At 34.7% G+C, this 27,887-nt stretch overlaps 1 protein-coding gene across 2 annotated transcripts in view; it reads left to right on the top strand.

Annotated features, from left to right (window-relative positions):
• The window catches only part of syt2a (synaptotagmin IIa), a 58,718-nt gene extending 31,409 nt beyond the window's left edge, over positions 1 to 27,309 (top strand). The window contains exons 4-9 of one of the 2 annotated variants that reach the window (XM_051095958.1): positions 13,905 to 14,030; positions 15,672 to 15,839; positions 15,928 to 16,095; positions 18,562 to 18,679; positions 21,465 to 21,598; positions 21,682 to 27,309. In XM_051095958.1, the coding sequence (XP_050951915.1) occupies positions 13,905 to 14,030; positions 15,672 to 15,839; positions 15,928 to 16,095; positions 18,562 to 18,679; positions 21,465 to 21,598; positions 21,682 to 21,897 (930 nt within the window). In that variant the 3' untranslated portion in view covers positions 21,898 to 27,309. Of the gene's footprint in view, positions 1 to 13,898; positions 14,031 to 15,671; positions 15,840 to 15,927; positions 16,096 to 18,561; positions 18,680 to 21,464; positions 21,599 to 21,681 lie in introns of both variants that reach the window. The other variant, XM_051095957.1, reaches the window with a different exon arrangement.
• Positions 27,310 to 27,887: the final 578 nt, after the last annotated feature.

Below are 27,887 nucleotides of genomic sequence, written 5' to 3'. Positions count from 1 at the left end.
GCATTGCACTGTCCAACTCCATGTCTTTAAGGAACACCAACACCACGATCTAAAAAAAATATTAAACTCTGTAAAAGTGAAACAAGGAATGTGGTGTATAATTGTGTGAAATGTATGATGAAAATCAAGCAATTTCGCCAAGCAAATATAAAGAAATAGGTTGCAGCAGTTTTTATTTTGACTGAACTTGAGAAATCCGCGATGGGACTGAGCGCGAATAGCTCCAGCGATTCCTTATAGTACAAAATCGCTGTCAGTCAAAAGGAGACGCAATCTTTCGACAGACCCTCCAATCATCACGCAGAAGCTCGGAGTCCAGGCCAGCCCACTCCTCATTTGCTCCTCATTCACCCCCAGAGACGCTGAGCGTCCGTGGGCGGGACATAATCGCAGCGTTTATCCAATGACCGTCTAGTTTCAAAGCACTGAAAAAAAACGTTCAAAGCAGCCGCATTGAAGTCAATGGACGCTGGGCTTCAACGGGGAAATGCACTGTGACGCTACGGCAATGTATGAGAAGAAAATCAAGTCAGCCGACCTGCTACATCTAACTGATTCTGAACGAACTCGTCTTTAAGATGAACGTTTTCTAACGCATTTTTAGTCAATAAAATGTTAATACAATAGTACATAATTTGACCATTAATTTTGTGACATTATAGGGGAAGCTGAGCTTCCCTTGCAGTCTTAAAGAAATCGCCACTGATATATATATAATTTTTAAAAATTCCAAAGAATTTATTTTGGAACAAAAATTTAAAAAATACAGAATTTTGCCTGACTAGTCATACTAAAAAAGTTTAAAAAATTAGTAACTACACACTGTTAATAATAAATCTAAATATAGTTATACCTGTGTATCTCAAATCAGGGTTATTATATTTAATTAAAGTTAAAACCATAAAAAATGTTGTTACTTGGAGTAAAATAAACACTAACTATAATTAAAATAAATAAATGAAACCTATTTTATTTTAGCTAGTTGTCAAAGCAATTTATTATATATATATATATATATATACATACATTTTAACAATTACTAATAAAAATTATGAAACACAACTAAATTATTAAAATTATTAATTAAATTATTAATTATTGAAATTACTCAAATTAAAACAGAAAATACAAAAATAAAAATATTAAAACTATTTTAATAGTATATTGAAAATATTAAAACAATGATAATAATTATTCTAAAATAACACTGTCTCAGATAAGAGCAAAAATATATATAAGAATAAGAATGCTTATAATAAGAATGCTTTAATGCTTATTAATATTATTGAATAGTGTTGACCTTTACATAGTGCTATTTTTTTAGCTGTCAGAAATAGTATGCATTTAAAGCACATCTTAAGATTTACTGATATTGCAATTATCTGAAATAATAAAAAAGTCTATTGTTATATAATAAATATAATCAATACAATAATAATAACTGTTGTTAACTGATGAAATCATGTTGTGATAAAATGTTATTTTTAAAAATCTGGGTTAATATAGTACACTACAGCTAAAACCTTAAAATATTTTTGCTAGTGATTTATTTTATTTAAAAAAAAAAAAAAATGTCTCCAATCTGCCTTTTTATGTATGATTTAAGACATTCATTGCATTACAGTTGCCCCTCGTCTCCTTTACTGTTAAAAAAAATAAAATAAAAAATGCCTCAAATGTGCCTCTATGTGATATGCTTCTCTAATTTCTTTGGTTAAATGTGACGCTTGTACGAGCCAATTACATAATATGTTTATTTACAACCAAAATGTGTCATTTTTGATACATGTCCATTAAGTGTTACTTGATTTCCTCTACTTGATTCTGTCTTCTGTGAGTTCAATCTCTCCCTCTCTCTCCATTTCTTCATCTCTCTATCCTTCCCGCTTTGTGTCTGATATGTGCTCCGTGTATCTTGACTGTGCTGGACCTGTCTTCTTACGGTAGGTGTGACATGGCTTGCAGCGCCCCTCTCTGACCGCCTGGTGTAAGCTCAGACCAGGGCGGGGGGAACTGGGCTATGAAAATTGGCTGGGAATGAACTCTTTGGCTTCTTCTTGCGTCTTGCAAGCTGCAGGGGTGCTGAGGTTGCTTGAGGAGCTAGTTTGGGGTTGGTTTGGGGAGGGCTCGCATTCCACCAGTTTGACATGCCACATGAACACCGGCGGGATGGGGGATTACAGCCAAACGAGTAGAAGGAATGGCCCTTTAGAACTGGATGTGCATTTGGTTATGAACTTAAACTTCATCCTAGCTTACTGAGAGACACCAACACACCAATCCTCACTAACATGCATGTTGAAAGGGTACGGTTGGTGATTTGTCCTCTAAAAGCTGCTCCACCTATCTCAAATCTGTCCCTTAAATGATCCAAGAATTAAGTTATGCAACATACATGTATCTTAAAACAAGATAGCTGGCAGCAAAAGAAACCAAAGAAATGTCCAGATGAGGTGAAGCAGCATTTGAGACAAAGCCCAATGCATGCCCTTCATACAGGCACCAGTGAATGACCATGACTTGACTTGAGAGTAACTTTCCTGGACGACCCATTGTGTGCAAAGAAACAAGGCTTTTACTTTCTTCCTGAAATGCAGAGATGAGTCGTGGGATGAAGTACTGTAGGTGGCGTGGGAAACAGCCTTTCACCAGGAGACCTGCTGTAATGGTTTAGTTTGTTTATTACTTTTGGGTGTGTGTGTTAGTGTGTGTGTGTAAATTTAGTGTGCTTTAGTTTGAAAATTGTTAAGGGTGATGTGTGTAATGTTTTCAGTGTTAAAGCTCTTAAAGGAGAAGTTCATTTCCAGAACAAAAATGTACAGATAATCTACCCACCCCCTGGTCATCCAAGATGTTCATGTTTTTCTTTCTTCAGTCAGAAAGAAATTATGTTTCTTGAGAAAAACATTTCAGGAATGTTCTCCATATTTTTGAAGTTTGAACTGCCAAAGTTTAAATGCAGCTTCAAATGGCTCTAAATGATCCCAGCCAAGAAAGAAGGGTCTTATATAGTGAAACGATCAGTCATTTTCAAAACAAATTGACAATTTATATACTTTTTAACCTCAAACGCACATCTTGTCTACGTCTGTGTAAATTCTGTGTAATCCTGGTCAATACAGTTAGGGTATGTTGAAAAACGCTCATCTCGTTTTCTTCCCCAACTTCAAAATCGTCCTACATCGCTGCAGAAGTACCGACCAAGTGTTTACAAAGTGAACATACAAAGAATATCAAACGCCCTTTACAAAAAAGCATTTGAGGTTAAGAAGCATAAAATTGTCAATTTGTTTCTGTTATGACCAATCGTTTCGCTAGATAAGACCCTTCTTTTTCAGCTGGGATCTTTAGAGCCGTATGAAGCTGCATTTAAACTACATTTTGGATGTTCAAACTTGGGTGCACCATTGACGTTAGGGTGACCACCTGTCCCACTTTGCGTTATACCGCACAGCATTTTCACCCCTTGTCCCGCACGTCGCATATTGAGAAAATGTCCCGCATTTTCATCAGTCTGTCATCAGTAGGTTTTTAACGATCATATGTGACCCTGGACCACAAAACCAGTCTTAAGTCGCTGGGGTATATTTGTAGCAATAGCCAAAAATACATTGTATGGCTCAAAATTATAAATTTTTCTTTTATGCCAAAAATCATTAGGAAATTAAGTAAAGATCATGTTCCATGAAGATATTTTGCAAATTTCCTACTGTAAATATATCAAAACTTAATTTTTGATTAGTAATATGCATGGCAAAGAACTTAATTTGGAAAACTTTAAAGGTGATTTTCTCAATATTTAGAATTTTTTTGCACCCTCAAATTCCATATACTGAAATAGTTGTGTCTCGGCCAAATATTGCTCTATCATAACAAACCATACATTGATGGAAAGCTTATTTATTCAGCTTTCCAGTGATGTATAAAGCTCAATTTTGAAAAATTGACACTTATGACTGGTTTTGTGGTCCTGGGTCACATATTAGGAAAAATATCCATGCCTTCTTTTGCCTTTTTAAAAATAGCTTTTTATTTATTCTTTGCGGACCTCATCAAATGATCTAGAACCACCGACGGATATGGTCGAGCGCACATGGAAAAACATGATATTCTCTATTCATTTTAACCAGTTAAAAAAAATCAATGCAGCTTTCTCAGACACGACTTTCTTCTTATTTTAATAGTTTGTTTTAGGTGGTTTATTTTAATGGCAAATGTCTAGAGCACATTATTGTAATGCAGGCAACTCTTTACTCTCATGAAAAAGACGCGCTTTCACTTGCTTGCATGTTCGTGCTCAGAAACACAGATAAGTGCATACAGCAACAGATGTAATCAGTATTTACATAGTAACAGCAGAAAATGTATCAGTCTCGCACGTGTCCCGCAAAATCACATCTATGTCCCGCAACAGCCCTATTGCCAGGTGGTCACCCTAATTGACGTCCACTATATGGAGAACATTGCTGAAATGTTTTTCTCAAGAAACAGAATTTCTTTATAACTGAAGAAAGAAAAACATGAACATCTTGGATGAGGGGTGAGTAAACTATCTGTAAATTTTTGTTCTGGAATTGGACTTCTCCTTTAATGTAAAAAAATGGAAATACAAGGCATTTCCCGAAATCTGTCAAATTATTTAAGGAAGTAATCTGAGGCCCTGTCCACACCAGCACAGGTATTTTCAAAACCACGGCTTTTTCTGTGCAGTTCAACCATTCTTCCACACGCAAACGCAGTATCAGGTCTCTGAAATTGGACCTTTTTAAAAACTCCTACCAGGGTGAAGATTTTCAGAAACTCTGATTGTCGTGTAGCCAGTGGAACCAGAGATTTTGGCTTGTGACGTCGGAGTGTACGCTTTTTTCTGGCTTCAGATTAGCCAACATGGCTTTACGGTTAAGGTTATATTGCCACCTGTGGGTTTGGCATGCTTTCAACAGCACTTCATAGTGTGTTTTTACGTTTTCATTTGGATTTTTTTTTTTTTTTAATGGAGGAAAAACTCAGTTTATGAAAATACCTGTGTATGTGTGGACCAGGCCTGGGCTGTGGTATCAGTCCAGAGCCAAAGAAAAATGGCCTCTTGTTGTGCTGACGACTGATTGGCTGATTGATCTCAAACCCAACTTTACTGAAGAGGGTACTTCACCCAAAAATGTAAATTCTGGCAATAATCTACAAAATATCTTATTCTTTATTCACTAGAAGAAAAACAAAAAACTCATGTTTGGAACAATATGAGGGTTAGTAAATGATCAGTCTCAGCCTCAGACGTCACACCCATGGACCGTTGGCTGAACGTCTGATGCATAAGGCACACTTAGCTGGAAACACTTCAGGAGCTTCGAAGTCGTCATCGGATTGGTTAGATTATGCAGTATTTCCGGTAGACGTGTGTCTACCGGAACGTTCCACCTGGAAACAAAAATGCGCCTAACTCCCTCACAAAAGAAGAAAGCAATCATGTTTACAGCTGTGGTGAAGAGCGCTTATCAGGATCAGCTAAACGCTGGATTTTCAAAAATATGTGAAAAATGTAACATTTGCGGAATCTTTAAAATATGTCAGAGAGTTTGTCCAGTCTGTTATTTTGGCGACATTTCCACACCCCTAAACATGACGAGGAACAAAACAAAACATGATTGGTTGCTTTACCTGTCAGTCATATGTCCTCTTGGGTGGGCCTTGGCCATTAAAAAGCTAAAAAGCTAAAAAGGTTTCCAGACCTTCTACCGTAAATCTGAAGGTCTGTCTACTGTCTCTCACCAAGGTTGCATTTATTTGATTAATAATACAGTAAAAATAACAATATTGTAAAATATTATTATAATTAAAAGTTTTCTTTGTAAATATATATTAAAACGTAATTTATTCCTGTGATCAAAGCAAAATTTTCAGCATCAATAAAATTCTTTAAAAAAAAAAAAGAATTTTATTTAGTGTCACGTGATCCTTCAGATCCTTCATTCTAAGATGCTGATTTCTGCTCAAGAAACATTTTGTGTTATTATTAATGTTGAAAACAGTTGTGCTGCCAAATATTTTAGTGAAAACAGTAAAACATTTTTCAGGATTTAAAAAAAAATGTTTTGTTTTTCTTTTTCTCAAGAGAAATGGTTTCTGTCACTTTTGATCAATTAAATGCATCCTTGCTGAATGAATGTTTTTTTTTTTTAATCTATAAATTAATTAAATATTTGCAGTTGATGATTTACCTTCAAAAGCCAAAATTGTAAGAATGCATGGCTACTTTTACAGTAAATACCGTCAAAAAAGATGCTTTTGTCCCTGTGATGATGTAGTTAATATTAGGCTAAAAATGCAACGCTAACTATCCAATCACTGACCTTTTTGGCTCAGCCAAAGGTGTGTGCTTGAGGCGGTTTTGTCTGTTTATCCAACCAATGACAGATGACATGGGAAAGCTGTTTGAAACATCATCATCTTTGCAATACCACAAAGCTGACGAAATTACACACTTCACCTTTGATATCTCACTGCCCCAAGAACTGAACAGAGGTTTAATTTATCATGTAATAAACTTTTTGAAATGTCTTCATGATTAATAATTCCACTTAAAGGATACAAAATTCACTTTTATGGATTTTGCATAAATGTGTCAGCAGTGTGTGGACACAACCACCCTACAATGATAAAAATCCATTCACTATTTTTTTAATCCTCAAAAAAAACAGTCTCAACTATCAAGTCGTTTTGATTTTCTGAGCAGTGATGTCATATTGCTTAAGCCCCGCCCACGACCACTAACGGACTGTGCTGTATTAGCATATTCAGCCCTTAGCCAGTAGTACACTGTCCACAATACAGATGTTTTGTAGTTGGATGTAAGTGAACATAAGTCTCTTCATTTTCTCCAAACATCAGAATCACTGAGGTCACAGTAGATTCGTTTTGTTTTTGATAATAATGCACCACACAATACACAAAAAACAGTAGAGAGGGGTGGGGTGAGCAGTAGCTCATTATCATTTAAAGAGACATGCACCAAAATATGCTACTGTCAACAGAGCTGTTTTTGACAAGGCAAAAAGGGTGTTGTTTACATGACCATTGAGGAATTTTAACCAAAGTATGTTGCAGACATTCATGAAGACCCTAAAGAATCATACCAACTTGTGGAAATGTTTATCCAGTGTCCCCTTTATTAGCCATTCATTTAAGTGGTTTCTCACAAATAAAGCACATTGTAAATTTTGGACACATAACAGCCCAGTGTCTTTTTCTTGGGGTAGTGAATAGCACCTAAAAAAAGCCAGGCTGAATAAGTTTAAATTATGAACTTAAATCAAAATGCTGATGCTATTTGATCACAAGGTTGTTGGTGCAAATAATTGTTTATTGTGAGTGATTGATTTCTCCTTCACCGTTTCTTATTCCATCTGCCACCTTTACTAAGATGAATGTGCTGTAACTTAGCATGACTGCCTCTGAATGCTCAATGCAAGTCTCCTGAAGTTACGTAAGAGAACCACTGCACACTTCATATTAGCAATACCGCATTACTCTGTTACATCATTAATCATCCCCCAGATTTAATGCCAGCATCGTTTTATTCACTATGGCTTGAACAATTATGCAGTCAATGAGGAATATTTTCAGACTTTGCATTTTGTGGCTTGGCATGCATGAATGCATTCTACCATGTCAGTTAAGATATAAGAAATGGTACTTTTTTATGTGCGTGTCTGTGTGAGAGTGTTTTATTCAGTTTGTGTGTGTGTGTTATAGTTTGGGGTGAGTGGTCAGGAAGGACGAATCCTCACCCCAAGCATTTTTTGTTCTATTTAGAGACATTCTGATTCAACTCTTTCCGTTCGTCTTGTATTCTTGTATTTATTTTGTTTTCTTGTTTTTCCCAAAGCTGAAGCAGACATCTCCTTCTGTGTAAGCTAATATTTGCTGTTTCACTAGCATTGCGTTTGAGGCTGCAGAAATTCTTCAAAGTGGATAACAAATCTCAAGCTTGATCTGATGAGCAATTGCAGTGAGGATCCGGTAGTGCTTTTGGATGTTCACACGTGGATGAGCTGGCTGGGGTCACTACTAACCCCAAAGCAGTGTTAGTCATGTAACAGGGTTATGTAGTATGTTAACTCCATCTCTTTCAGAGGACACAAAAGCTAGGCTAGCAGAGAGAGACTTTCGGTTATCAGTAGAAACTCTGGTCTACTTTACTGGTTATACTGTGTCCTAACCAGATGGCATGTGATAAGATTCCAGCAACAAGCAATTTGTCTGTTCACAAAAGACGTGACAAAGCCAATCAAAAATCACAGCCAATCAGAACAGAGTGTGGGGGCGGAGTCTCTCCTCAAGTGCACTGCATTACATAATCTAATCTGTAAATAGCAAACAATTTTAACTTTATTAAAATACATTAACTAATACAATGTTTTAGAATACATTTGCTTGTTTGCAGTTGAGTTTATACTTCTACCATGTTTCTTTTAATTTATTTTTAAGATCTGAGGTAAATTATATTTATTGTTGCTTTTTAGTATGGCTAAAAGATAAAATAAAAATATTTAAACTAACATTAAACAGTTTTACCATTAAATAAAGCACATAATCAGTACCTGAGATTATCATTGTCATAGTTTATATGTTGTTATTCCAGCTGTGATGTAGAAATAGAAACTTTTTCTAAAATATCTCAAATATCTTGTTGCTCATCACGTATTGCTGTCGCAGCTGATTAGGACAACATGGGAAAAAATACATTTTAGCATGTGTCACGGCTTCATGTCACATCTGGTTATTACACAGTGTTATTCCGGACCAAGACTGCCAAACTAGAAAGGGTAAAAACATCTGACAGATACAAAAGTGCCAAAATCCAATTTAGTTTTGTTTTTATCATCTTGTAGGGATTGGAAAATCTTAAAGAGCTAGTTTACCCATAAATTAAAATTCTGTCATTAATTACTTATCCTCATGTCATTCCAAACCCATAAGACCTTCGTTCATTAAGATATTTTTATGATATTTTTGATGAAATCCGAGAGCTTTCTGACGCTGCAAAATAGTCCATGTGACATCAGTGGTTCAACTGGAATGTTATGAAGCTACAAGAATTTGTGCTCAAAAAAAAAAAAATATTTCATACTGTAATACTTTATTTAACAATGTTCATAAGAGTATCACGGCGCATGTGTGTGGTGCTGCTGACGCAGGAGCCGACATTAAATGAAGTCGTTATTTTTGTTTTGTTTTCTCGGAGCTTCATAAATTTCTGGTTGAACCACTGATGTCACATGGAGTATTTTTAACAATGTCCTTACTATCTTTCTGGGTCTTGAACATGTCAGGTGTGTTGCTGTCTATGCAGGGTTAGAAAGCTTTCGGATTTCATCAAAAAAATATCTTAATTTATGTTCTGAAGATGAACGAAGGTCTTACAGGTTTGTAACAAGATTAGAATGAGTAAATAATGAAAAAAAAAATTATTTTTGGCCTTTGCAGGGATAGTTCACCCAAAAATTTTGTCATAATTTACTCACATGTTCTCATTTTCTTACAAATGCATATGACTTTCTTTGTTGTTTTTAATGAAATGTGATAGATTTCTGTCTTTCCATTGAAAGTCCATTCCACCAAAACTTTGACGCTTCAAAAAGTTCCTAATTTGACATATTTTACTTTATAAAATACAGCTCTATATGTGTGTTGATTAATGTATATTTGTAAATAAAATCTTAAATTAAATGAAATCAAGAAGTTTTTGGCTTTTAGTATAAATACCCTTACCAAAAAGAAGTATACTTTAAGTTTATTTTATTAAGTATACTTAAGTAAAATTCAAGTATATTATTAAGTATACTTTATGTAGTAAGTATACAAATGTCAGTGTACTAGTAGTTTACTTGTAAGTGTACTATTTCAGTACTCTTTGGGACTAAATTGGCCCACTTTGTAGTATATAAAAGTATACTTTTCATTAAGTGAACTTTGCATCATACTTTAAGTATACTACTATGTTCCTACTATTAATTTGTATATATTTTGTTATATGAATATCTGAACATACAAAATATCAAAAGAAGGAACAGGATATCTGCTTGTAAACAAAAACATTTTATTCTAGGTTCATGCATTCTTTTTTATAAACAATTGAATGTGGGTAAGTTTCATAAATAATAACAAAAAAAATAAATAAATAAACAAAAAGATGAAATATGACTATGAATTGGATTCGAGTCGATCAACACCCCAAAGCTTGACAGTCATTATTACCTCTTCATGAGTCACATTTTATTCCATAACGTTACAGTTTTGATGCTGTTTTATGACTGATTATGACTAATCGCATTAAAAACGTGTGGAAGCATCTGTTGGTTCAGTTTCTTCTTCACTTGTGTTTTGGAAATTCTGTACAGAAGATGTGTAATAGCGCCCCCTACCATATAACAGTGATGGTTTCTCGGAGAACAATATTGCTCAAATATATTTAGACTTTTTCTAGTCTAAGTCAAGTATACTTAAATGTCATTTTAAGTATATTTCTGAGAAGTACATAAAGCACAGTTCGGAGAAGTACATGAAAAGTATAAAAGTATACTTTCCTATTTTTAGTTTAAAAGAAGTATACTAATAGCACACTTTAAATAAACTTATTTTTCGTAAGGGTATTTTAGCCCTACACTCTTAAAAATAAAGATGCTTTAAAAGATTGTTCACAGTAATGCCATAGAAGAACCATTTTTGGTTCGACAAAGAACCATTCAGTCAAAGGTTCTTTAAAGAACCATCTCTTTCTTACCTTTTTATAACCTGAAGAACCTTCTTTCACCACAATGAACCTTTTGTGAAACAGATTTTTCAGATGTCAAAGGTTCTTTATGAAACCTTATACCTTTATTTTTAAGAGCCCTTACGAAAAAGAAGTTTATCCAAGTGTGCTATTAGTATACTTCTTTTAAATTTAAAATAGGAAAGTATACTTTTAGTCTACTTTTTATGTACTTCTCATAAATATACTTAAAATGACATTTACGTATACCTGACTTATACTTAGAAAAAGTCTAAATAGATTTAAGCTCTTTGTGCTTCTAGAATCTGTGTGTTCATTGTTATACGGTAGGGGGCGCTATTACAGATATTTTGTACAGAATTTCCAAAACACAAGTGAAGAAGAAACAGAAACAACAGATGCTTCCACACGTAATCTAACGTGATCATCAAACATAAAAATTCATCAAAATGTGGAATAAAATGTTGACCTATAAATAGGTAATAATGACTGTCAAGCTTTGGAGTGTTGATCAAATCCATTTACATTTTCATTATCAGTCTGAATCCAATTCATAGTCTTTTTTCTGCTTTTTGTTCAAAATGTTTGTTTATTTATTTCTTGTTTATTATTTTTTTTTATTTATGAAACTTAACCACATTCAGAAATTTATATTAAAAAAAAAGAATCAATGAAGCTAGAATATTTTTTTGTTTATAAGCAGATACCCTGATCTTTTGATGTTTTGTATGTTCAGATATTCATATAACAAAATATATACAAACTAATACTTAAATAGGAACATAGTAGTATACTTAAAGTATAATGTAAAGTTCACTTAAAGAAAACTTACGAGTATATTTGCAGTATAAAACTACTAAACTAGTAGTTTACTAAGCTAACAGTATTTAATTAGTAAGCTATCAGTATACCTAGTTCACTTTTAGTATATTTGCAGTACAAACTAAAAACATTGATGTAAATTAGTTGTGTACTCAAAGTTTACTACAGTTATACTTAAAGTATACTTAAAAGTATACTTTTATGTACTAGAAAGTGAGCCAACTTAGTCCCAAGAAGTACTGAAATAATACACTTACAAGTATACTACTAGTACACTTGTATTTGTATACTTACTACATAGAGTATACTTAAAACTATTCTTAAACATTACTTAAGTATACTTAATAAATTAAACTTGAAGTATACTTCTTTTTGGTAAGGGAGTGTAAGGTTCTCTATAAGCTTGTTTGCTCCAAAACAATGGCCAAATTCACATTTACACGATATAAGCATTCAAAACTTACAGTCTCTAACTTATGCCAATATGGATAAACGATTTTGATGACATCACTCCTCATCAGACTTTCTGTCCAATCAAATGCTCTCTAAGATCCAAAAAGTCCTGCCCACTTCACTATGTACATCTACATAAATAGACGCTGAGGCTGAAATCGTTCAGTTCCATTGGGGCGAATGAAGTCTGGTTTCGTGTATCGGACCCCTTTAAATTCAACACAGAATGTTATATTTTATAGCGATATGGATGAGACTGTGGCTGTCATATGCAGTCAAATGCGGCTCATCGTTTTTGGCCCAAGCTATGATATAAACAATAAGCTATTGGCTAATTAAAAAAGCAGGCGAGAGAGCTTGATAAGTCCCGCCTTGTCTTCCTGTTTTAGTTTAAATTATGTCATATAATGTCACATAAAAGCACTACTGTGGATCTTTTATTATTCAGAAGACTTTTTTTTTTTACAATTTCTTTATAAACTTTTCAGAGCATTTTTTGGTGGAGTGGATTTTCAGTGGAGAGACAGAAGATTTCATTACAAATATCTTAATGTATTTTGAAAATGATTGAATGTTTTATGAGTTTGAAGTAATTGATGACAGAATTTCTATTTTTGGTTGAACTATGCCTTTAAATTGGTGATAGACCAGGATGGAAAAACTCAGTGGTTCAAATAATGGTACATTTGGCAAATGGTTATAAAGAAATCACGGGAGAAGTTAATGACAAATGTGGGTGGACCTTCAACATATTTTCTGTCTACTCAAAAGTAATAAGTAGAGACTGCTTCCAACAAAGCGCAATATTTAGTTTTGCCCACGGATCACATTTATTCACTTCTTAGTGGTTCAAACTAAACCTTGAATAAGATTTGACACCACAGACCTCACACAATTTGGCAAATCCAGTGACAAATATGCTATACCGTGCTCATATATTCAAAATTTTATTAGCAAGGAATGTTTCATCAACTAAAAAATGTGCTCTTGACTTCTTAAAACAAGAAAACATTAACATATTTTCACCAAAAATGTGCAATAGGGTTTTCCATGTCATTACTTCTCCTTACTGCAATTCATTTGATGTTTCTTCTATTATGATTACACTATTGAGTTATGTTAATTTAATCTAAAAAGTCAAATGTTATTTTGCAGTACGTAGCACACAATAGACAGCCTTGTCAAGTAATATTCAATTACAGCACAGGGCACAAAAGTATTAATTACAACAGAATCATTAAATGAAATTAAATGACGTTCATTAAGATTCAGCTTTTTTCCACTGTCATTTTGAAGAGCAGCAGGACCGTGAGAAATGATAATGTGTAAAATAACCTTCTGCTGTTGTACTGTGATCTTTAGTATCTGTCTGCCAAACGATCTTCCAAATTGTTCATCATTTTACATTGTATATATGGGCTGATATGTGTATTGGCTTTAAAGCATCAACCCTTCGCTTTTGTATCTTCTGAATCATTCTTCCTGTGCAAAAGCGAGACTCGGAGTCATCATCTCTCAGGGTTTTATTATACCCTGAAGACTGAGAATCAATTTATGGACAGACTGCTTCAGTAAGACTAGAAGCCTTCTTGTCTATCTTTCCCTCGACAAAAGTAATGTGGATTATTGCAAATGGTGTCATGAAAGGAAAAGTGAAATCAAGTCATGTTGCTATGAAGGTCATCGCTGACACAGTTACATACAGTAACACCCGGGTGGTTTGACACCTGGCTAACTTCAGGTAAGATGAGAATTGGCCTAACGAACCATGTTTGGGGAACTTCATTTACCTTCCATCGCCTTTGCTCTAGTTTCTCCTGTAACATCCATCTGTGCTCTGTCTCTCCAGAAACAGGAAGAGGATGATGATGAAGAAGATATAGACATGGGAATAACTGAAGAGAAAGAGGAAGAACCGAAAGAGAAGGAGAAGCTCGGCAAACTACAGTTTTCTCTAGACTATGACTTCTCTGATAACAAGGTAAGGCCACTTTATGCTTTACAGTATGTTTAAACACATCAGCTTAAATACAGCTGAGGTTAAAACTTTACATACACCTTGCAGAACCTGCAAAATGTTAATTATTTTACCAAAACAAGAGGGATCATACAAAATGCATGTTGTTTTTTATTTAGTACTGAACTGAATAAGATATTTCACATAAAAGATGTTTACATACAGTCCACAAGAGAAAATGATAGTCACATTTATAAAAATGACCCCATTCAAAAGTTTACATACACTTGATTCGTAATACTGTGTTGTTACCTGAATGATCCACAGCTGTGTTTTTTGTTTAGTGAAAGTTGTTCATGAGTCCCTTGTTTGTTCTGAACAGTTAAACTGCCTGCTGTTCTTCAGAAAAATCCTTCAGGTTCCACAAATTCTTTGTTTTTTCAGCAATTTGTATATTTGAACCCTTTCCAACAATGACTGTATGATTTTGAGATCCATCTTTTCACACTGAGGACAACTGAGGGACTCATATGCAACTATTACAGAAGGTTCAAACACTCACTGATGCTCCAGAAGGAAACAACATGCATTAAGAGCCGGGGGGGTGAAAACTTTTGAACAGAATGAATTTTTTTTTTTTTTTTTTACCTAAAAATTATATTTGTTTCATTTAGTACTGCCTTTCGGAAGCTACAGAAGATTCTTACATGTTTCCCAGAAGACAAAATAAGTTAAATTTCCCCCGATCTTCAAATTCCACAAGTTTTCACCCCCTGGCTCTTAAAGCATTGTGTTTCCTTCTGGAGCATCAGTGAGTGTTTGAACGTTCTGTAATAGTTGCATATGAGTCCCTCAGTTGTCGTTAGTGCGAAAAGATGGATCTCAAAATCATACAGTCATTGTTGGAAAGGGCTCAAATACACAAAAATGTTGAAAAATTTGTGGGACCTGAAGGATTTTTCTGAAGAACAGGGCAGTTTAACTGTTCAGGACAAAGAAGGGACTCATAAACAACTATCACTAAACAAAAAAAAAAAAAAAAAAAAAAAAAAAACACAGCTGTGGATCATTCAGGTAACAACACTGTATTAAGAATCAAGTAAACTTTTGAACAGGGTCATTTTTATAAATTCAACTATTATTTTCTCTTGTAGACTATATGTAAATGTCTTTTGTGAAATATCTTATACAGGTTAGTACTAAATAAAAAATATGTGTATGTAAAGTTTTGACCTCAACTGTATCAAAGTTAATGATGTGTTAATCTTTCTGTTTCTAAGTTACCGTTAAAAGTGATAGTTCACCCAAAAATTTAAATTCTGTCATTAATTAATCACCCTCATGTCGTTCCAAACCTGTAAGACCTTCGTTCATCTTTAAAACACAAATTAAGATATTTTTTGATGAAATACAAAAGCTTTCTGACCCTGCATAGACAGCAACGCAGCTAACACGTTTAAGACCCAGAAAGGTAGTAAAGACATCATTAAAATAGTCTATGTGACGTCAGTGGTTCAACCGTCATTTTATGAAGATACTAGAATACTTTTTGTGCTCAAAGAAAACAAAAATAAAAGCCTGGGCCTTTAACATTTCAGTTGCGTTTGAAACTGATTTTGCTTACATCTTGAATACATTGTAAAGCCTGTCAATCTTGTCATGTAGCTGACAGTGGGCATCCTGCAAGCTGCAGATCTTCTTTCCATGGACAGTGGCGGCACCTCAGATCCGTATGTCAAAGTTTTCATTCTCCCTGACAAGAAGAAGAAGTATGACACCAAGGTGCACAAGAAAACCCTCAACCCCGTCTTCAATGAGACTTTCCACTTTAAGGTAGAGTATCTGTTACAATAAAATACCAGTTTATGTCATTATCAAGTGTGTTGGTGAAAGCACTCAAGAGCTGATGGTTGATTTCTAGATTCCGTTCACTGAAATGGGAGGAAAGACTCTGGTCATGTCTGTGTACGACTTTGACCGTTTCTCAAAGCACGATGTGATCGGTGAGGTGAAGATTCCCATGAACACCCTGGACCTGGCACAACCTATCGAGCAATGGAGAGACCTGGACAGTGCAGAGAAAGAGGAGGTACATGTGTCCTTCATCTGTCAGTCACTTCACGTTAACTAGCAGCTGTCGTCTGCTAATTGTAATGAGAGTTAATGAACCAACACTTCTAAACATGCTTTTATGCCCATAATGTTACATAATGCAATTCTTTCCTACCTTAACACGTTTCCATTAAAACAACTGTTTGATGAGACACTATTGATGTATTATTCAGTGTCTTGCCCCTATGTAGTGCCAAATCGTGGAAAAAAACGATGTTCGTAGCAAAAAAGTTCTTAGCAATGCATATTACTAATCAAAGGTTTTGATATATTTACGGTAAGAAATTTACAAAATATCTTAATGGAACATGATCTTTACTTAATATCCTAATGATTTTTGGCATTAAAGAAAAATGTATTATTTTGACCCATACAGTGTATTTTTGGGTATTGCTACAAATATACCCATGCTACTTACGACTGGTTTTGTGGTCCAGGGTCACATATGTGTGTATATTAAACAAATATTTATATATAAATTTATATATTAAATATATTTGTATATAATATTAATTATATCAATAAAAATATAGACTTGTAATACATGTAAATATTTTTAAAATATACACTGTATGTATGTGTATTTATATATACATAAAATACACAGTACACACATATATTATGCAAACAAACACTTTTATTTTTAATGCGATTTATCACGATTAATCACTGCACAGCACTAATTGTAAGAAATTATTAAAATAACTGTTTTCAGTGTGAATATATAAATATAATTTATCCCTATGATGCAAAGCTGAATTTTTATCATCATTATTACTCCAGTCTTCAATGTCACATGATCCTTCAGAAATCATTGTAATATGCTATTTTGCTGCTGAGTTACTATCAATTATTAGCGCTCAATTATTACTAATGGTTCTTATTATACAGGCCTATGTTTAAAACTGTGTTATATAACAGCATGATATTTTAGTATTAGTGGAAACATTTTTTAAGGATTTTTGGATGAATAGAAACTTCATGCTTGCTCGGTTAAAGTATTAATTTCTCTATATCTATCTCTATATCTATCAATGTTGAAAATGTTTATAATATTTTTAGTTTTACTGTATTTCTGTCTTGGTAAACATAAGACACTTCTTTCAAAAACATTAAATAATATAATTATTCCCAAGTCTTTTAAGACCAGTAGCTTTCTGTGAAGATAAGATTACATTGTTTTTCACTGAAAGCATTACTAATCTTATCTACTGTAATTTGTTTAAATATGCTCATTTGTAAGAATTACAGTTGCTGTCAAAAGTTTACACCCCCCTTTCAGATGCAGCAAATGTTAATTATTTTACCCAAATAAGAGGGATCATACAAAATGCATGTTATTGTTGTTTAGTACTGAGCTGAAAAATATACTTATGGACTGTATGTTTACATATAGTCCACAAAAGAAAATAATAGTTGAATTTATAAAAAACGACCTGGTTCAAAAGAAAAGAAAGTTTACATCCCCTTGATTCTTAATACTGTGTTGTTAACTGAATGATGCATTTTGTATTATCCCTCTTATTATTTTGGTAAAATAATTTTAAAATAATAACAATAATAATAATTTTGGAGATTCTGAAAGGGGAATGTAAACTTTTGACCTTAACTGTTAATATCCAATTGGGCATGTGACGATCGGACGCCCAACATTTGATATTATTCACGACATTTACATGCACTCTCATAATGATGTTTTACTAATAAGGTTCGAGGGGAGCGCATCAGATACCTAGCCTAATTATCACAAGAGGAGCTCGCTCAAGTTAATCAGTGCTACAGTTTAAATACAGCTGAACTTGCCTCTATCCATTTGATGGTTTATCAGCATCCCACCACCACCCATCTCCTCACTCCTCACACGAGTTCTCACTACACCTAGGGGGGTTCTCTGGGTTCGGGCCATTCCCGAGCTCGAAACCCTTCCCCGGACAGCACGCCAAATATGCATTACTATACTCCGGCTAATTATATGTAAGCGTGAACTCGTGAAATGCAAGTATAATGTGATTCAGGTAATATTGCAATTAAACTTTACCTCATGTAAACACAATACTTTGATCAAACTAATGTAATAAAGCTCTATAATCATAATTACATTAAACTATGTGGCGTACACATTTTTAATCACAATAAACTGGCATTATTACCACTCTGACCAAAGTGTGAATATGCTCAGATGCAGATGGCTGCCATGTTTACATAATTTCAACAATGAACTCCAAGACATTATTTTCCAGTTTTCCCTTCACTCTGAATCACTAAACTTTGTCAAAACAACTCACTGGTCAGTCTCTGCTCTGTATCTTTATCCAGAGATGATGTGAAGAAAGCGGCGCAGTATAGGCAAACCTAAATTTAAAACATGAGTAAAAAATGACTGTATTTTATTTTTGGGTGAACTGTTGCTTTAAGACTGCCTGTTTAATTTTTCCCAACACAGCCTGAAAAGCTTGGAGATATCTGCATCTCTCTTCGCTATGTACCTACAGCTGGAAAACTCACCATCTGTATCCTAGAGGCTAAGAATCTGAAAAAGATGGATGTTGGAGGACTCTCAGGTACACACACACACACACACATACACAAGCACATAGTGCACTGCCATTTCTCTTCTCTCTCTCCTTCAGAGAGTGGGTGGAGATAAACTCATGCAGAAGACTGGATGTTCCTGCATATGCTTTTGTTTATTACGTTTTGATTTCCGTTTTCAGTTTTTTTTTTTTTTTTTTTTTTTTGCATGTATATGTCATTTATATGCATATATTGCCCATTCTTTGTTTCAGTTTTGATTACTTCATTAGTTCATCATGTTTCTGCCAGACATGCACAGCAGGCCTTTGTGCTGCAGCAGTGTGTTTGTGTCACGCCTGTGCTTTAGTGTCAGTGGTAGCCATGCAGAACAGATAGCGCTCACGTGCTGACTCTGCAGTCCTGCTTGCGCAGCGCACGCGTCCCCTACAGTCAGTCCTCGCTGCTGCCATCTGCCAGTGGCTCTGAGAACAACACGCTGCACTAGCATCAAAGCTTCCAAACAAGTCTTAACCTTCAAATCTAAAGTAAAATTGGATGTGATTATAGAACAGACCTGGTGTTGGTGGCCTAATGCTAAAAGCACTGGGTTGGTTGTAGGTTTGAACCCCACAAAGGGCGAATTATGACTATATTACATTCCTTATTTTTCTCTGTAATAAATGTATTATTTTTTCTTGTATTAGCATTAATAATAATAATAAATAGGTAAATTATACTCCTTTTATTGTGTGAAACAAGCCCTGAATATTTAGTATGCTTCCAGTTATGTATTCTATCCAGTCATCTTATATTTGACCCAGGACCACAAAACCAGTCATAAGGGTTAATTTTTTGAAGTTGATTTATATATCAAAGCTGAATAATACGCTTTCCATTGATGGTCGGTTTGTAAGGAACACAACATTTGGCTGAGATACAACAATTTGAAAATCTGCAATCTGAGGGTGCAAAAAAATCTAAATATTGAGGAAATCGTCTTTAAAGTTGTTCAAATGAAGTTCTTTGCATGCATATTACTAATCAAAAATTATGTTTTGATACATTTACAGTAGGAAATGTATAAAATATCTTACTCAATTTCCTAATAATTTTTGGCATGAAAGAAAAATCTATAATTTTGACCCATACAATGTATTTTTGGCCATTGCCACAAATATACCTGCTTCTAATGACTGGTTTTGTGGTCCAGGGTCACATATTGTATAATTATATTAATCCGTGACTTGTAAAGGTAATGAAGTAATAAAATATTCACCAGCTACAGAGCTGGTTAGCCTGCTTACTACAGTACTGTGGGTTAAAGTCTTATTTAAGTAGTATTTATACACTATTATGGTGTTTATTAATATTTTGAATTAGTTTTTCTTTTTTATATTTTCCATTTATATATAATTGCACTGTGATGGAGCTTTATTTTTTAAGTTTTTGTTTTAGTAATACTCCAACTTCAATTTAATTTAATACTCATAATGTTATATTTTAGCTTTATTTTATTTACTGAGTATGATTTTTATAGTTTTAGATAACAACATCAACTGGATTTTCTGTGCTACAATACTGAGGAAAATTTACTAAAGTCTTCTAGGTAGAGGTCATTTTTTAAGGAAAACTTTAAAGGATTACTTCACTTCCAGAATACAAATTTTCTGTAATTTACTCACTTAAGATCATCTAAGATAATCATGTCTTTCTTTCTTCAGTCGCAAAGAAATTACGTTTTTTGAGGAAAACATTCCATAATTTTTCTCCATATAGTGTGGACTTCAATGGGGATCAAATTGCAGTTTCAGTGCAGCTTCAAAGGGCTCTGCATGATCACAGCCAAGGAATTAGGGTCTTATCTAGCGAAACGATTGGCCATTTTCAAAAAAAAAAAAATGTATGTACTTTTTAACCACAAATGCTCCTCTTACTACTGTAGCTCTGCGATGCGCATGTGCGTCTTCACGCATTGCATAATCACGTTGGAAAAGTCACACATTGTTAGTTCTTCGTCTGTTAAAAAGGTATAGTTGTGTGAAAAACTCCATGTCTTTTTCTCCTCCAACTTCAAAATCGTCCAACATTGTTGTTTTACCTTTTTTTGTAAAGGCCGTTTGTCTTTCTTTGCACGTTCACTTTGTAAACACCGGGTCGGTACTTCTGCCTACATCATGCGTGTGGTTGAGCTAGTGCAAGACGAGCATTTGTGGTTAAAAAATATATAAATTAGTATTTTTATTAGAAAATTACCACTTTGAAGCTGCATTGAAACTGAGATTTGGAGCTTCAAAACACTGGCCACCATTGAAGTCCACTATATGGAGAAAAATCCTGTAAGGTTTTCTTCAAAAGCCTTAATTTCTTTGCAACTGAAGAAAGAAAGACATGAACATCTTGGATGACATGGAGGTGAGCAAATTATCAAGAAATTTTAATTCTGGAAGTGAACTTCTCCTTTAAGATCTCTAGGTACAAATCAGAAGTTAAATACATAAGAAGATGCCAGTTGAAGCATACATATACTCTTAAAAATAAAGATGCTTTAAAAGGTTCTTCACAGTGATGCCATAGAAGAACCATTTTTGGTTCCACAAAGAACCATTCAGTCAATGCTTCTTTAAAGAACCATCTCTTCCTTACATTTTTTATAATCTGAAGAAGCTTCTTTTGCCACAAAGAACCTTTTGTGAAACAAAAATGTTCTTCAGATGTTAAAGGTTCTTTATGGAACCATTTAGACAAAAAAGATTCTTCTATGGCATCGTGAAGCACCTTTATTTTTAAGAGTGTATACAGTATATAAATGGATGACTTCCTGTACCTCCACAGATCCTTACGTGAAGATTCATCTTCTGCAAAACGGCAAGCGGCTGAAGAAGAAGAAGACGACTGTGAAGAAGAACACCCTGAACCCGTACTACAACGAGTCCTTCAGCTTCGAGATCCCACAGGACCAGATGCAGGTACGCTTAACATGACGAAACATAAGAGTTTACATATTCATGTTCCTTCAAACTTTGAACAGAATATCCATTTTTTGTCTCAGAAAATACAAGCTGTGATCACGGTGCTCGACTACGATAAGATCGGCAAGAACGACGCCATCGGGAAGATCTGGGTGGGCAGCAAAGCGCAGGGCACCGAGCTTCGGCACTGGTCCGACATGCTGGCGAACCCACGCAGGCCCATCGCTCAGTGGCATCCACTCAAACCTGAGGAGGAAGTGGATGCCACACTAGCAGCCCTCACTGCCAAGAAGTAATCCTGATCTTCTTCCTTCCCTCCCTCTCTCCTTTACCTCCCTTCCTTTCTTTCACTTTCCAACATGCACAACATGTCATCTTAGCCAATCAGCACTGAATTAGAGCCATGGGCCACCAGACTAGAGGTATTAAGAAGACCTTTTGGTCTCATCATCAACAGCTAAAATGAGGGTCTAACGAGAGAGACTCTTTCCACAGATGTTGGTTGAGCTCATAGGTGTGTATATCCTCAAGGTTTATTCACAGAAGAGATGTAAGCTCACATTCACACCCAAATATCCAACAGCATTCCAAAGTTTTCCATCGGGGACCAGGGATAGAAAACACTGCCTCTTCCACTGCCTAATTTAACACATTCCTTCTAGATTCTCTGGTCATCTAGATGAAATCAGTTCTGTTGCTTTTGTTGAGTCTGAAAGGACAGTGAAGAATTGTTTATCATTGTGAATAATATAAAAAAAGAAAAAACAAAAGTGGGAACTGGAGAGATAGTTGGACTAGATGCTCCTGCCCAGCCAGAAGGAATCTTTCAGGTGTCGATTACACTGCCTGCAAAACAACCTCTTCTTCCATTCTTCAGTTCCAGCTGTCAGCTGGCTTCTTCCACTGCCCAACATCCTAACAAACCCTGACAAAAAGGAGACAAGCCTTGAAACATCATGAAATAAGCAATTCTTAGCTGCCAGGGACGTCTTCCTGTTAGCATCGGTATATTGGTTTCTTTGCTTTGATTTCTTGTAGTAAATGTATTCTGCCTGAGCACTTTAAATGAAGGTGTGTTTTTGTTCCAGTCGATGCTTCGTTTTCAAGCTGCTTTTATTTTCACCTGCAATTTTTGATGTTCTGAACCCACTCATTAAAGGAATAGTTCACCAAAAAATGAATATAAAGTCATCATTATTTACTTTTCTTTCTTACAGCAGTGGAACACAAATGGAGGTGCTTCAAAGAATGTTCACGCTGCTCTCCTTCTTACAATGAAAGTGAATGGTGACCAAGAGGCCATCAAGCTTAAAATTTATATATACCATTGACTTCCAAAACGTGGTCATCATTGATTTTCATTGTGTGGAAAAGGGCAGGGTGAACATTCTTCAAAATTTCATCTTCTTTTGCCTTCTACGGAAGAAAGAAAGAACGTCATACGGGTTTCGAAATACATGAGTGAACTATTCCTTTTAGAACTTCCATCATTTGTTGTTTTCATCTTTTATTCATGGTTTAAACCAGATTTATGGTTTCACAAGAAGAGCTGATTAGAAGGCACTGTGTGTATTTACTGCACATCTTACCAAACCGCTGAACTTATTTGCACTACTGGAACTGCATTCTGTACATGTTGCTTTATCAATCTCAATACGTGCTTTTGTGATGGCGCATTCTTGATTCGAGTTGTCAGAGTTTGCATTTGTTAAAAAAAGGAAGCTTGTATCATTTGAAAGCAGCTTTAGGGCTTACAGTGTGAGTCATTGTGTGAGGATGTGAATCTCAAAATATCATTTTGCTTAAGACCGACACAGAACTAAATCTTCGTGCATTTTATCTTTGTATTGCCTGGAGAAACTCTTTTGGCAATGATGATACCTTGTGATATTTGTTCAATTATTAAGTATTTGAGAAATTAAGCAAAATAGCAAGCCTGAATTGGATCAAGAGCATCATTTATTGAGTAGAGACTTTTAAACCAGGCCAAAAACTACATGTAGAGAGCCAAGAGTGGATTTGAGGGAGATTTTGTTGTGTACATGCTGTAACCCAATAAAAAAACAACTCATTCTTGTAAGGAAACGTCACTTTAGCGCCTTTTATCCTACACCACTAACTCATCAATCTACTGCTACATTGCTTAGTAATTCATTCAGTTACTTTTAGGGTTGACAGTCTGTAATCGTAAAATTTAATCAAGCAAAATTTAATAAATTGTAACATTTGACGATTTTCTGTCAAAAGCACAATAAAAGTACTTAATTCTACTAATGCTTTATGTTCAAAATCCTCAGAAATCCCATAATAGCTTTGTATGTGGAACAGAAATTTACACAGATCACCCAAAAATGAAAATTCGGTCACCATTTACTCACCCTCATGTCGTTCCAAACCTGTATGACTTTTATCTTCTGTGTAACACAAAAGAAGATATTTTAAAGACTGTTTTGATTAATCCATTCAGTTAAATGTAAAAAATAAATAAATAAATACAAAATTTAAATTCTACATTTGTAACATTTTTTTTTTTTTACATTTAATTTTTTTAAAATGTAAAATTTAAATATTACATTTAAAAATGTAGTAGAAGTAAAAATTCAGAATTAAAAAACTGTAAAAGTTTAAAAAATGTAAATTTAACTTTGAAAATGTACATTTTCCTGTGTCATGAGATGTGGTTAGTGGTGGGGCTAATTATCTTATATTTTCTCCTAATTTATTTCTTAAATATAATAAAAATAGAAAAAAGTCAGCAAACCTGGGCTCCAAAAATTCTATCCCATAGGTGACTTTTTGAGCATGCAGGCTCTTAATCATTTGTTTTTGTTAAATATAATAAAACAAATAGCAGTTTAAGCCATTGTGTGTCATTTAAACATAAACATTTTCTTTCAAAAGTTGCTTCAATGACGTTTCCCGTATGAGATTCCCCTGGATAAAACAGAAGCAGCTCTTCTGACAGGCTGTGTTCAGTTGCGATAACTCTGTTGTTTGATTGTGGAATAGCAGGTATTTCCGTCCACATTCACAGTGCAGTTTCATGTCTTTTTGCGGGTCTAATGAATGTGTGATTATTTATCATTTGTTATACGACATCATGCTTTTCTTTTTCCTCTAGTATTGTATTGACACCTCATTTAGGAATCACTTTCTTTGTTAATGTTTTTCAGGTGCAATCTCTTAACTATGTCCCTTATTTCGAAGATCTTCACAAGAAAAAAAAACGCAACTTGCAACTAACACCCCCTCTCCAAACCCATAGGCGTGTAGTTTGACCTATATATGCATAGTTCCTACTTTATGATAACTGCATGTTACAATACAAAAAGATGCGCATGTTTCAGAGATGAAGCAAAAAATATATTGTGTACCTAAGTAGGTGTTCTTTGTCATTTTAATAACAAAACGGAGGGGGATAAGATACTGTGTATATTTTCTAATCGAAATCAAATATGTATTTATTTTCTGTGAGTGGGTACTGGAGAGAATATGAAGTATACTAGACTAATCTTCATTTTCAGATTCAATCCATGCCTGGACATCATGAGCAAATACTGTATGTTAAGTGCTTTGTGTGAACTAATGTAGAATGAAAACGTAGCCGCATGCTTGCCGTCTACTAATATTGTTAAGGAACAAAATGTTTATGTATTTGTTTATTTATTTATTCCAAATGATTTATTTAGATTTATTTTTCAGAGTAATATTTCTATGTCACTTGTTTGTGGGAAGTCAAAACTTCCAGCGGGGGGCTCCAAGGGAATATTTTCCCCCATCTTGTAGGATCCTGTAATCAGCAGAGTATCTCTGTTGGAATTACGATGTAAAGTTGTGGATCATACAGAATCATAACAAAAGAATACACTTTTATTATAATTTTTCGTCTTTTCACTGTCAGTGCCAATGAGAGAAGTCACGTTTACTGCCATTTTATCTGACTTTACGTCATTCTTACGTGATTTTTTGCGGACCAACTGATTTCTACCTTGGCAACAAAGTTGCCGGAGCACAATACTATCAATCCTGTTTTAGAAAACTTGGAGTCCCCATTGTTTTCTAACAAGCTTTTTATTTATGAATCTTTTACATAAGAACAGCGTTTAACTAGCCAATAAACCGTAAGTTTGTGTGTGCGAGTGTGAATAAGATAAAGCCATAAGACTTGAGCTAAATCTTTGGAGCTCAGCTATATAGATGTACTTAAGATGATCCTAAAACGTCTCTTCCTTTCATAGGCCGATGAATTTCCTCAACATTCCACATAGTCTGTGAAGCTACGGGGCCACACTGTTTCCTAAAATGTGCTAAGTTAAGCATTATTGGCAGTTCAACTTGAAATAGTCCGTCTTTCTGTTAATAATGTGTCTTTTTAATGTTTTTTATGATTATTTCAGTGTACACTGGGTTTTGTAAACGCCTTGATTTAACACAAAGTGTGCTAGGGACGTCTGTATGAACATTTACATGTGGTCATAGTTATTGCCATTCCACTATGTATGTACACACATGCATTTTTGGGCAAAGGGCAATTAAAAGTTGTGTAATTATGAAAAGTTGTTGTTTTTACCATTTTAATAATAATTCACAATCCAAAATATGATTTAGGACAACTAAAAAGTATATAATTTGGACATGCAGACAAGAAAATTGAACAGAACTGTACAGTAATTCGGCTTATCCAAGTAAGCATTGCTTGAGGTCTGAGTGTGAATGCGTGTGACTTTAATAATAATGCATAGGCCCTTTAATAAATAATAATTATTTGTTGTGAGTTACTCAAGCACTGCCATTCTGCCTATATGGCAGTGTGCACAATGAACATTTGTTTGAAACATTCCTGATCGTAAACCACGGAGTCGTTACTTGTGAGCCAAGATATTTGGGAGCAGTTTAAAAACTGCTGATGGATTCAGTCTTTAAGTTGCTCTTCATGTAAATCCACCTACAGAACCAGCTCGGTTGTATTTGTAACTCTTGGTGACTGTTTTATGTCATTCAAATCAATGAGAGACTGCTCTAAGATGTTTGGGTGCAGTTTAAAAACTGCAAATGGATTCAGTCTTTAAGTTGCTCTTAAAGACTGAATCCGCTTACAAAACCAGCTTGGTTATCTTTGTAACTCTCTGTGACTGTTTTATGTCATACAAATCAATAAGAGCCTGCTCTAACTGCCCATAACAGAGACGTTTTACGTATTTTTTTCTAATGCTAGCCGATGCCTTCATGTCTGCTTTGGCGTAATTGCATAGCAAAGTTCTGGGGATAAAAAAATCAAAAGCCTGCCATTGTGTCTTTTTATTTTGATTCTTCTCTTGCACTTTTCATTCTGCTTATCTAGAGTTGTAAAATGCTCTTTTTCTATTTGTGGTGATCTGTTTTTTTTCTTTAGTCGGTGGGAGATTGTGAGGGTTTGTCCCTCAGGCTATGTTTGTACCTGTTTCGGTGTTCTCGTGTGTGTGCGTGTGTTCATGTCCGTATTGTCGTGCCTAGTGTGGATCAATCGCATGCTTTAGCCCTTGATGGGACACTTTGAGAAAACGTTGCTCACAGACTCTTCCCACAACCCCCCTAGTGGACAGTACATGAGCATCAGCAATCCTTGTAAAGACGTCAAGGGAACCAAATAGCTCTACAGATTTACCATGTGTGTTACCAGCTCTGTACTGAAACAAATGAGAAAATAAAGGCCTTTTAATTACACTTAACTCTGACTGTGGTGTTGTGTTATTTAATACTGAATTCCATCTGTTTGCTTTATTTAATTTTTACCTACAATTACAGCTCTGTTGATGTAAGCCTTGTTTTGGTGTTTCAGAAGCAGATGTTTAATAAAAGGTGGTTAGAATGGCTTCCAAAAAACCTTGTAAAAAATTTAAACTTCAGGTGTATTTTATAAAGTAAGCTTAGTTGTATTTTCCAAGTATACTTAATGTAGTAAGTACACTAACCCAGGAGAAAAACTGTGAAAATACACTTTTTTCATTACACTTCCATAATGTACTGCTCTAGTTTCACTCTAATTTGTACTTAGTATACTAACAATGATTTTTAGTACTTCTTAAGATAATCATAAGAACTGTACTCAACTGTGCTATTTTGAGAAGCCATAAATATGAACTAAAATGTGCTTTTATCATACTATCTCTGTATTTAAAGTATTTAGCTACCACTTGTAGTACACTTAAACCAATCTCTAAACCAATCATACTTTTTCAAATATACTCATCATCAGTGTTGCCAAGTCTGCGGTTTTCCCACAGAATTGGGCTACTTTAACACTGTT

This window comes from Labeo rohita, chromosome 23 (genome assembly GCF_022985175.1).
Source record: "Labeo rohita strain BAU-BD-2019 chromosome 23, IGBB_LRoh.1.0, whole genome shotgun sequence".
Taxonomy (NCBI): Eukaryota; Metazoa; Chordata; class Actinopteri; order Cypriniformes; family Cyprinidae; genus Labeo; species Labeo rohita.
Note: the sequence above shows the minus strand (reverse complement) of the source record. Positions and strands in the feature narration are given on the sequence as shown.